The sequence below is a fragment of the Papio anubis genome, chromosome 3 (genome assembly GCF_008728515.1).
Source record: "Papio anubis isolate 15944 chromosome 3, Panubis1.0, whole genome shotgun sequence".
Classification (NCBI taxonomy): domain Eukaryota; kingdom Metazoa; phylum Chordata; class Mammalia; order Primates; family Cercopithecidae; genus Papio; species Papio anubis.
In genome coordinates, this window is record NC_044978.1 from 67,650,870 (window position 1) to 67,663,353 (window position 12,484).

General features: G+C 35.8%; 1 protein-coding gene across 2 annotated transcripts in view; it reads left to right on the forward strand.

The window, feature by feature from the left end:
* The window catches only part of BBS7 (Bardet-Biedl syndrome 7), a 55,530-nt gene continuing 43,046 nt past the window's right edge, over window positions 1-12,484 (forward strand). For both annotated transcript variants that reach the window (XM_031664306.1, XM_031664307.1), the window contains exons 1-5: window positions 1-216; window positions 2,445-2,510; window positions 7,581-7,643; window positions 9,177-9,352; window positions 11,666-11,852. In XM_031664306.1, the coding sequence (XP_031520166.1) occupies window positions 181-216; window positions 2,445-2,510; window positions 7,581-7,643; window positions 9,177-9,352; window positions 11,666-11,852 (528 nt within the window). In that variant the 5' untranslated portion in view covers window positions 1-180. The remainder of the gene's footprint in view (window positions 217-2,444; window positions 2,511-7,580; window positions 7,644-9,176; window positions 9,353-11,665; window positions 11,853-12,484) is intronic.

Sequence of the window (12,484 nt, forward strand, 5' to 3'; positions counted from 1 at the left end):
CACGCAGGACGCCACTGCCCTGTCGCCCGGCCTTTGCAGCCCAGGAAGTGGGCGCGGTAGCTGGAGCTGGATTCTGAGGGGGCGCGGGCGGCTTTCAGACTGGGTCGGAGGCCTGCGGGCCGGCAGTCTCTGTCCCTCCTGTTCTTGTCCGGCGCTGCTTAGCCCCTCAGCTTTGTCATCATGGATCCGATTTTAAACCGAATGGATTATCTACAGGTAAACCCAAAGGATGGGGCGGGCACCGCGCTGGACAAGCCCAGCTCCCAGAGAGGATTCCTTCCTTTCACTGCCGAAAGTCTGGGTCTCCAGGAGCTGGTGCGGAGGCGAAGGAGCCGGGCTGGGTGCCGACCTCTCAGCACCCCGCCTTTGGGCAGCTCCCTCTTGTCTGTGACGGTCCGAGGGGACCGGGGAAAAGCGGCGCAAGCCCCCACGGTGCTGGCTCCTGCCGGTTCCCGAGGATGCTCTGAAAATGCTGACACGGTCTGATCCCGGATTCCCCCCAGGGCCCTTCTCCTCCTCCCTAGCCGTGGCTGCCTGAGGGCCTCTAATCCTCAATCTCCATCTCTACCTGGATCGTTCGCCCAAGCACCAGGCACTTGTTTCTTACTGTGAGCTGGACCGCACCAGGCAGATCATAGTAAAAGCAATGAAAACTGGGCCGGGGGCGATGGCTCACGCCTGTTATCCCAGCACTTTGGGAGGCCGAGGCGGGCGGATCACCTAAGGTCAGCAGTTCAAGACTAGCCTGGCCAACACGGTTAAACCTCGTCTCTACAAAAAATACAAAAATTAGCCCGGCGTGGTGGCGGGCGCCTGTAATCCCAGGTACTCGGGAGGTTAAGGCAGGAGAATCGCTTGAACTCGGGAGGCAGGCTGCAGTGCGCCGACATCATGGAACTGCACTCTACCCAGGGTGACAGACAGAAGGGGGAAAAAAAGCCATGAAAACAGTTTAATGTGCATCTAGCTTATTCTAAGAATTTAGCGTACCTACCAACATATTTAATCCTCATAAGAATTTGCAAAGTAGACAATATTATAAATGAGGATCTAAGGGGTTAAAGAAGGTAAGTAATTTGCTTAGTAGCTAAAAATTAGGGATTTGCTATTTGAATCAAAGTCTCGGACTCCAGAACTGGTGTCTTTTTTGTTACACCACACTGCCTGTCAGAATTTCTTTCAGACCTAAAATTCTCTCTACCCCAATTCCTCACCATATTTTTAGGCCATCTCATTTCAGCTAATGGTACAAATGTTTGCCCAGTCAATTTTCTAGGGGTTTATGCTATGTACTTCCCACCTTAATATCTTCCATATCCAACTGGTCACATCTTGCTGCTTTTAACTCCCAAATATCTCTTGAATCTGTCCCGTGTCTTTCATCTCTATTACCCTCATTTGAGTTCTCATCTTCTCTTGCTTGAATAATTGAAATAACCTCCAAATTGGGCTCCTGAACACCAGCTTCATCTCCCTCCAAGCCATCCTTCACATCACTTGCTAGATTGATGTTTCAGAAATATAAATCTAAACAGATGACTTTAATACAATTTTCTGGAATTCAGAATAAAGTCATTTATACTATATGAAAGTTTTATCATGATGTGTTGTTTTCACCAGTTTCTGTCCCATTGGTCCCATCCTCTTCTCCTAACTATACACCAGCAGTGACAGTTCCCTGCTGCTTTCATCCTCTGTATTTTTTTGTAAAATAATCTTCACTCGTTAGATTGGATATTATGGCCATCATCATGTTTGTTATTTTAGCAGAAATATATGTTGTTGTTGTTGTTGTTTTTGAGACAGGGTCTTGTTCTGTCACCCAGCCAGTCTGGAGTACAGTGGCATGATCATGACTCACCAAAGCCTCAAGTTCCTGGACTCAAGTTATCCTCCTGCCTCAGCCTTCCAAGTAGTTGGGCCTACAGGCATGCACCACCCTGCCTAGCTAATTTTTTATTTTTTGTAGAGACAGAGTCTCCTGTGTTGCCTGGATGGTGTTGAACACCTGGACTCAAGTGATCCTCCAACCTCAGCCTCCCAAAGTGCTGAGATTACAGGCATGAGCCACTGCATGTGGTCTTACGTTGCATTTCTAATAACTATAATCTATTTTCAAAGTTCTTGAATCACTTTGCTCAACAACTGTATGCAGTTGGGAAAGAAGGCTTCTAGAGATATTTTTAAATAAAGTATCTTGACAGTCATCTTACACAACTATTTTTGGCTTGGCATTAGGATAAGTTTTACTATTTTGGTTGTTTTGTATATGTATTCTGACTAATATGACATATCTCATTAGAAAATAAGTTAATTACTGATAATAGTTATATCACTAATTTCAGTTTAACAAAAAGGTTCACTATAACCTAAATCTGCTGATCCTTTTAATCTCTGTAATAACTTCAAATTAAATTCACTAAGCACCTGGTGTTTTTCTTTAGGTGGGAGTAACATCTCAGAAGACTATGAAGCTACTTCCTGCCTCAAGACACAGAGCTACACAAAAGGTGCTGTATAGATTCTGATTTCTCCACTATTCGCTAGTACTGACAGAGGAGAGGCTCCTATTTCCTTCTTTATTATTAAGTTATTCTCTTAAAAATGCTAATGTTAAAATGGAAATGATTTTTTTTTAAATTTGAACAGAAATTGGAATACCAAGGGACATTTATAGACAATAATTTTCTTGGACATTAAAATTATTACATACCATTAGTAAATAGTGTAGGCAAACTTAAAAACCATACTCCATTTTTCTATGTATCAGCTGTATGAAAAAAGAAATATAAAGCAAAATAAGATATCAAGAAAATGTTCTCTTTAAACTTTCTCATATTTTAAAGTCATTAAATATTTTGATGTTAAACTTTGTACTTAACAACACTGATTATGTTTAAAGAAATATTGATCCTATGATTTCCACAAAACAATTACAGTTTCTTAGTAGACTAGCCAAGTATTTTAAAACTGCAAAAAATACTTTATCCTGATATATAAACATTTTAGCAAGATGAATCAACAATTACACATAGTACTAGAAATCCTAGCCAGAGCAATTATACAAGAAAAAGAAATAAAGTGTATCCAGATTAGAAAGGAGAATCAGATTATCTCTGTTTGCAGATGACATGATCCTATATATAGAAAAACCTAAAGACTCAGCTGGGCACGGTGGCTCACGCCTGTAATCCCAGCACTTTGGGAGGCCGAGGCGAGCAGATCGTGAGGTCAGGAGATCGAGACCATCCTGGCCAACACGGTGAAACCCCATCTCTACTAAAAAAAATAAAAATAAAAATAAATTAAAAAAAAAAAAGCCGGGCATGGTGGCAGGCACCTGTAGTCCCAGCTACTCGGCAGGCTGAGGCAGGAGAATGGCGTGAACCCAGGAGGTGGAGCTTTCAGTGAGCCGAGATCGCACCACTGCACTCCAGTCTGGGCAACAGAGCAAGACTCTGTCTCAAAAAAAAAGAAAGAAAAACCTAAAGACTGTACCAAAAAATTTTTAGAACTGACAAATGAATTCAGTAAAGTTGCAGGATACAAAATTAATATACAGAAATTAGTGGTGTTTTTATACACCACAAACTAGCTGAAAAAGAAATCAAGAACTCAATCCCAATTATAATAGATAAAAGATAAAATACGTAATAATAAATTAACCAAGGAAATGAAAGACCTCTACAAGGAAAACTATAAAACACTGATGAAAGAAATTAAAGAGGATAGAAACAAATGGAAAAACATCCCATGTTCATGGATTGGAAGAATTGATATTGTTAAAATGACAATACCACCCAAAGCAATCTACAATTCAATGCAATCTCTATCAAAATACCAATGTCATTCTTCACAGAAAGAGAAAAAAAATCTTAAAATTTGTATGGAACCACAAAGACCCCAAATGGTCAAAGCAATCCTGAATAAAAAGAACAAAGCTGGGGCATTATACTACTAGATCTCAAAATATACTACAAAGCTGTAGTAACCAAAACAGCATAATACTGGCATAAAAACACAGAGACACAGAGAACATAAAACAGAATAGAGAACTCATAAATTAATCCACATATCTACAACCAACTGATTTTTGACAAAAGAGCCAAGAACACCCTCTGGGGAAAGGACAGCCTCTTCAATAAATGGTGCTGGGAAAACTGTATATTCATATGCAGAAGGATGAAACCAAGACTTCCACCTCTCACCCTCTCACCCCATATAAAAATGAACACAAAATGGATCAAAGACCTAAATGTGGCCAAGTATGGTGGCTCACACCTGTAATTCCTGCAATTTGGGAGGCCGAGGCTTGTGGATTACTTCAGGTCAGGAGTTCGAGACCAACCTGGCCAACATGATGAATCCCCATCTCTACTAGAAATACAGAAAATTAGCTGGTCGTTGTGGCAGGCACCTATAATCCCAGCTACTTGGGAGAGCAAGACTCCATCTCAAAAAAACAAAACAAAACAAAAAACAAAAAAAGACCTAAATGTTAATGCTTTAGGACATTGGTCTGGGGAAATATTTAATGAATAAGACCTCAAAAGCACAAACAACAAAAGCAAAAATAAACAAATGGGATCATATCAAACCAAAAAGCTTCTACACAGGAAAGGAAACAACAAGAGTGAAAAGACAACCTATAGAATGGGATTTAAAATATTTGCAAACTACTCATCCAACAAGGAATTAATATCCAGAATATACAAGGAACTCAAACATACCAATAGCAAACAAACAAGCAATCTGATTAAAAAGTGGGCAAATGATCTGAACAGACATTTCTCAAAAGAATACATACAAATGACAAAAAAATAGGAAAAAATACTTATCATTAATCATCAGGAAAATGCAAATCAAACCACAATGAAGTATCATCTTACCCCAGTTAGAATGGCTGTTATCAAAAAGACAAGAAAAAAAAACAAAAAACAACAAATACTAGCAAGAATGTGGAGAAAGGAAACTCTTCTGTGCCGTTGGTGGGATAGTACATCCACTATAGAAAACAGTATGTAGGATTTTTCAAAAACTACAAATAGGGCTACCAAAACTACAAATAGGGCTACCATTTGTAGTTTTCAAAAACTACAAATAGGTCTAGCAACCCCACTACTGTGAATTTACCCAAAGGAAATCATTATATCAAAGAGACAACTGCACCCCCATGTTTTATTGCAGCATTGTTCACAATAGCCAAGATACGGAATCAGCCTGGGTGTTTAACAACAGATGAATGTATAAAAAAATGTGGTATACATACACAATGGAATACTATTCAGCAATAAAAAATAATGAAATCCTGACCAGGCATGATGACTCACGCCTGTAATCCCAGCACTTTGGGAGGCCGAGGCGGGCGGATCACCTGAGGTCAGCAGTTGGAGACCAGCCTGGCCAACATGGTGAAACCCCATTTTGTATTTATTAAAAATACAAAAATTAGCCAGGCATGGTGGCAGACATCTGTAATTCCAGCTACTTGGGGGACTGACGTGGGAGAATCGCTTGAACCCTGGAGGTAGAGGTTGCAGTGAGCTGAGATGGTGCCATTGCACTCCAGCCTGGGCGACAAGGGCAAAACTCTGTCTCAAAAAAAAAAAAAAAAAAGAGCGAGAAGAATGAAATCCTGTCATTTGCAATAACACAGATGGAACTGGAGGACATTATGTTAAGTGAAATAAACCAGGAACAGAAAGTTGAACACCACATGTTCTCCTTAATATGTGGAAGCTAAAAAAATTTGGTCACATTAAAGTAAAAAGTAGGACAGAGAATACTAGAGGCTGCAAAGGGTAGAGGGAAGGAAGGGATAGGGAGGCATTTATTAAAGGATATAAAATAGCTAGATAGGAAAAATAAGCTCAAGTAGTCTATACCACTATAGGATGACTATAGTTAACAATATATAGTTTCAAATAGCTAAAAAGAAGATGTTGACTGATCCCAACACAGAGAAGTGATCAGTATTTTAGATGATGGATATGCTAATTATCCCAATATGATCAGTATATGTTATACGTATTGAAACATTGCTATGTACCCCACAAATATGTACAATTGTTGTCAATTTAAAAATAAAATTAAATGAATAAAATGAAAAAGATAAACCAACAGATTTCTGATTGTCATTTATTGTATTAAGTCTCCTAGATTAGCACTTCTCAAACTTTTTGGTCTCAGCACCCCTTTACACAATTAAAGGATTGAGGATCCCAAAGAACATTTTTTAATGTAAGTTGTATGTATCAATACTGACTGTATTAAAATGAAGACTAAGAAATGTTTAAACTCTTTTATTAAAAAATTAACTCATTACATGTTTATATAACACGTCTTTATGAAAAATAATTATTTTTCAAAACAAAAAAGAATTTAATGAGTATAGTATCATTATGTTATACTTTTTGCAACTTGGTTAATGTCTGGCATAAGCATACACACACAGATTTTCATATTTGTTTACTGCATTCAATCTCGTGCTATGTTGTTTTGGTTGAAATATTTGAAGAAAATCAGCTTACACAGATACATAGTTGGAAATAAGGAGGGGTATTTAAATAACTTTTTCAGATGATTGTGACTCTTTCTATTTGATACTATGCCTAAACTTGATTAGTAGTTTCTTAAACCAGAGCTCCCAAACTTTTTTAGCACCAGGAACCAGTTTCGTGGAAGACAGTTTTTCCACCAATCGGGCTGGGATTGTTTTGTGATAATACTGTGTTCTACCTCAGATCATCAGGAATTAGTTAGATTTTCCTAAGGAGCATACAACCATGCGCAGTTCACAATAGGGTTTGTGCTTCTATGAGACTCTGATGACGCTGCCAATTTGACAGGAGGCGGAGCTCAGTCTGTAAATGATTGCTTTCCCGCTGCTTACCTCTTGCTGTGTGGCCTGGTACCCAACAGGCCATGGACTGGAACTGGTCCAAGGTTGTTTGATATCTCCTTTTGAGGAAGAAGTGTTAAAATGTCCCTCTATATTTATTTCAAAATAATTCATTGTCTACATGTTAGTAATTGTTGAAACTAGGTGATAGGCACATGATAATTCATTATAATATTTTGTGTACATTTTCATACATTAAAATTTTACTTTTAAAAAAGGTGTTTAAAATTATTAAATATGTCACTCACAACTTTATTTGATAATCTGTTTTAAAAGTTAAAATATTCTTATGCTCCAGTTATGAAAAAAAAAATTACTTTGTAGGCATTTCTGACCATAATCCATTATCCGGAAGTATACCTTCATAACAGCCTGCATGTGGACTCCTAGAACCTACAATAAAAGTTGAAAAACAAAAAAAACCCAACCATATTTGTGTTGTCCTATTAACATTATAGGAACAAAATCTATGGCCAATTACTTTTCTAATGACTCTCCATATCCTTCTCTTTTGGCTCTTGTTCTTTTGAGGATTATTTTTTGTGGGGGTGTCTTTCCTAGATTTTCTGTTCTCTATTAAGTCAATATTTATAAATTAAGAATCTTGCTTTCCCTGTATATAATTATTAGGTCATAATATTAACAATAGTAATTTTCGATTCTCTTCCATCTATTACAGGTGGTTATTGGGGATCATGATGGGGTAGTTATGTGCTTTGGCATGAAGAAAGGAGAAGCAGGAGTAAGTATAGCTTTGTGAAGGGGAAAAATAGTTCTCTAAAACAGAATGCACTATTTATTGAATATACTAGGTTAAAAGTTTCCTAAAATACAGATAATGGAAAATGGGTTCTGAGGGAAGTAGTTAATGTGAGGTATGAGTCTGCAGGCAGCACAAAAGTCATTTGCTAGCTAGTTGTAAGGCACCTTTGGCATCCTGTGGTTGTGGGTTACTTTTCTATGCTGTGTAATATATTACCTCAAATTTAGGGCCTTAACACAACACACGTTTATTATCTAACAGTTTCTGTAGCACAGGAGTTTGTGTTCAAGGTTTCACACAGCTGCAATTTAGGTGTCAGCTGAGCTGTGTTCCTTTCTAGAGTGTGGGGTCTTATTCCAGGCTCATGTGGTTGTTTGCAGAATTCAGTTCCTTGCTATTACAGGACTGAGGTCCCCACTTTATTAATATCTGTAAATTTCTTTTTTTTGCTCTCAGTTCTTTGAGGTCTCTACAATTCCTTGCTGTGTGGTCCTCTCACAGTCCTTCTCACAACATGGTAATCTAATTCTTCAAAGCCAGCAGGAAATTTCTCTAGTCTGCTAAGAAAGAATCTTATGTAGCATAATGTAATCATGGAAGCAACTAACCTACAACCTTTGCCACTTAATTTAACCTAATCAAGGAAGTTATTACTGTTACATTATCATATTTACAGGTCATAATTAGAAATTTAGAATGATGAGTCTGAGATGTGGATTCTGGTATTCATTATATACTATATGGAATTTCCAAGAGATGAAGAGAATAAAAACTACCAGAAACTCAGTGTTTCCATTATTCATATTCTCCCAGATATCTTATTCTCTGTATATAAAGTCATGGGGAGGAAGTGGAGGAGAAAAAGCTGGTGCAAATAATAAAATGGAAAATAACCATGAAAAAATTAATGAAATGAATATTGTTTTCAGTTAAATAGATATATGATTATAGGTATTAAGTCATACATTCACATTTTCAGTAAATTCTATAGTCCTTTACTATTAAAATTTATAAAAATTGTAAAGAAACCAGGAAAGATTAGCTTTAAAAGATGATTGAAGTGTAAAAACATGTTCATTGGACCTCATTAAATAATTTGCCAAATGGACTTCCCTGTTCATAGGAGTATTGTTTAAGCCAGTGCCTCTAAAACTTCAATATGCATAGGAACTTGCTGGGGAATCTTGTTAAAATACAGATTCTCATTCATTTGATCTGCATTTTAAATCAATTTAGTGATGCTAACATTGCTGCTTAGTGAACTGTACTTTGAATTGCAAGGATTTAGATTTCAATGACATGCAAATATGTGTGGGAATATATATTTAAAAGTTGAGTACAGCAAAAAACCTGAAGAGCTACTAAAGTATACAGATTATTATCTAAAATTATTTCTATATAGTGGAACTGTAATATTTTGCAAATTTAACATCTTAACATTTTGTATTGTAAAGGAAAAAATGCTCACAATAAAGTAATTTATGTACTTTTTTCATGAATGATTTTTTTCAGGCAGTGTTCAAGACTTTACCGGGGCCGAAGATTGCAAGACTGGAACTAGGAGGGGTTCTTAACACACCTCAGGAGAAAATTTTTATTGCTGCAGCATCTGAGATTAGAGCCTTCACAAAAAGAGGAAAACAGTTCCTCTCTTTTGAAACAAACCTCACTGAAAGCATTAAAGCTATGTATGTCTATTGTTCCTTTTTGTATTTTTACATACTTATTTATAATATTTTGGATAGATGTAAGGCAACTGATTATCATATCTTAATAGGCGTTCTGGAAAATAAAATTAACTAAAGGTATTTTATTAGTCAGAAACTAAATTTGACCTACAATCAATATGAAATTGGTTGTTGAAATTTTGTTTTAAAGAACTTCATAGTATTTATACAATCATTTTTGACTACTTGGTTCAGTTTTGATTCATTATCAAGGTATGGGAAAAAATGGAAAATAAATCTCTAGATATTTAGCTTTATGTTCCTTGGCTCTTTTTGCTAGTTCTGGTTTTCAGGTAGCATCGCTATGTTAAAAGGCTGACTGTCAAAGTTAGTGATTGCCAATAGGGTATAATTTCAGGTATATCAGGTAAGACTCTAAGTGAAATATAGCTCCCTAAATGGCTTCCTGATGTGAAATTTTGCAATTCAGATTTTAGTTTTTGAATCACAGGGAGCTGAAAAGGGTTTTAAAATTCATCTAATTCACTGTTTCTTAAATTTGCTACTTAGAAGAATCCCTTGGGACACTTAATTCCTTGTCCCACCTCATACCTACTGAATCAGAATAACCCAGAGTAGGTTTTGTTTTTATTTTTTAAGTTCTTCCTTTGAATCTAGTGCAGCCAAGTTGTATAATCAGTCAGACTCTTAGGCTAGAAACAACTGATTCAGCCCAGAGTTTTGTATAATGCACAGCATATCTCCTGATGTTTGAGATGTAAAATGTTGGCTTGGTGAAATTAGATAACAAACAATGGTAAGTGGAAATATGTAATTTCAAATGGTTTAACAAGAATAGTAACACTTTTGAAATACACTTATATATAGACATGGCCAATGATAATTGTGAAATACTAAAAGTAATGTGTTAATAGCATAACTACATTCGGACAGGTATATGGATAGTAGTGTGAGAAAGATACGGAGTTTAGTAATAGTCTCTTTAAATGGTTTCTTAAATGTTTTTACTAGAGTGGCAAAGATGGGATAGAAAAGTTCTTTACTCAAGTTTTGAAAATTGATTGTCTGAATCCCCACATTTGTAAGGTTTTATAGGAAAACAAAAGTTATAACTTGAAGATACTCAGTAAGGAAACTGACCGCTTAACATTAGTCACTACACATCCTTTCCTGCTTAATGCTGCCATGTATCCCCACTCATGTCAGCAATAGTGATTGCTAAATAGTACTTTGGCCAATATAATGCAAATATAATACAGATTGGTTTCAAAATGGAATTTAAAATTTTGAAAAACAGAATTTCATGAAGTTGATAAAAATAGTAAGAGGACTATTCAATGATATGCAGAGCCACAAAGTGAGGCCACTTAATAACTGAAGAAGAGAAAATCAGGGAGGATTATTATAGGATAAGCTCTTTAGATAATAATTTTAATGTAAAAAATTTTAAATAGAACTTGGAGGTAGAGGAATACATGAAACATTAAAATAAAATTATCCTCTTTATGATAAATATGGTAATAACAATCTAGAAGTGAAAAATATATCACACTTACATATAAATTTTTGTCAAGCCCTTTTAGCTCACCCAAGTGAAAACTTGATTCAGTCTAAGAATTAGAACATAGTTATGACTATTGACTAAATTTTGTTAAGTGTAATTTGAAATGAACTTGTTTTCATTTCTCTTTTCAAGATAAAGTTCTAATGAAATCATTTTTTTTCTGCTGTTTATCATTTAGTTTGAGGTAGAGTCACTTAAAATAGATTTTTTCAGGCAAATTAGTGTGCTGGTAAGAAAGCTAACTCTAGAGCAAAAAACTGAGTTGCAGTCTAATCTACTACTTAATAATTAGGTGCCATTAGGCAAGTTATTTAACATTTTATTATTCACCTGTAAAAAGGAATAATAATGGTCCCTATTTTATAGAGTTATGATGATTAATTGATCTAATACATAAAAATCACTTAAGATAGTGCTTGGCACAAGTACACAAAGAAGTCATTTTTTGACGTATTAATTGCCTTTGGATATAGACAGTTAAATTATCATTATCTTGTCTTTGTTTTCCATTTTTCTGAGCTCAGTTTTATTGGGAAGGCTGAGGCCTTAACATCCTCATTTTCAGCTTTCAAAATCAAAAACAGTGTTATACCAAAAAGACTAGAAATTAAGTAGGAGAAAGTTTTAAAAACTGTGTTCTCTAAGTCTATAATAAAATGTTAGTAAACTATAAATTGTTCTGTTTTTATCTCTAAAAAAAATTCAGTACCTGTGCTTATTTTTAAAAATTACTATTTTAATGTTCTCAGGCACATATCTGGCTCAGACCTCTTTCTCAGTGCAAGTTACATCTATAACCATTATTGTGATTGCAAAGACCAACATTATTACCTTTCTGGGGATAAAATCAATGATGTTATCTGCCTTCCAGTGGAAAGATTATCTCGTATCACACCTGTATTGGCCTGCCAGGACAGAGTGCTCAGAGTTTTACAGGTTGCTGTTATTTGTATTTTTCTAATTTTTTATAATTTATGTGAGAGAATATTGATGAACATTATGTACTTGAGATAAATAACGATAGTGGTTACTGTTTTAAGTGCTTATATAAATATATGGAAACAATTTTTAAATAATTTGACACATTAATTTTTTTAACTTGAGTCAAATGTGTTCTTTTGTAAGTTTTTAGAGAAGCATATTTGGGAGAAAAGGGATATTTTTTGCCTCACCATCCACAATTTCTGAGCTATTATCAGAATGGAGTACTTTGACTACAGATAACCTTTGCCTGCCTCTTTGTTTTGTTTTCTTCTTCCATCACCTTTCTCTTCTCCAAAAAATCAATTTAAAGGAAGAAATTGGGCTGGGGGGAGGGTTTTATATAACTTGAATTTATCCAGCATTTATGGCAGTATATGAAATAAGCACTCAGTAAATATTTGTTGGATAAGTAAATGAGTGATAGAGGGAAAAATCGTTTTGATGTCCTTATATTTCTGGTAAAAACCACGATTGACTAAAACAATGGCTTCAGGTCATTGTTATGAGTAATAATAGTTACCACTATATCTTCTTGAGAGTGGCTTTCAATAAAATGCATGCACACACATACACACACACACACA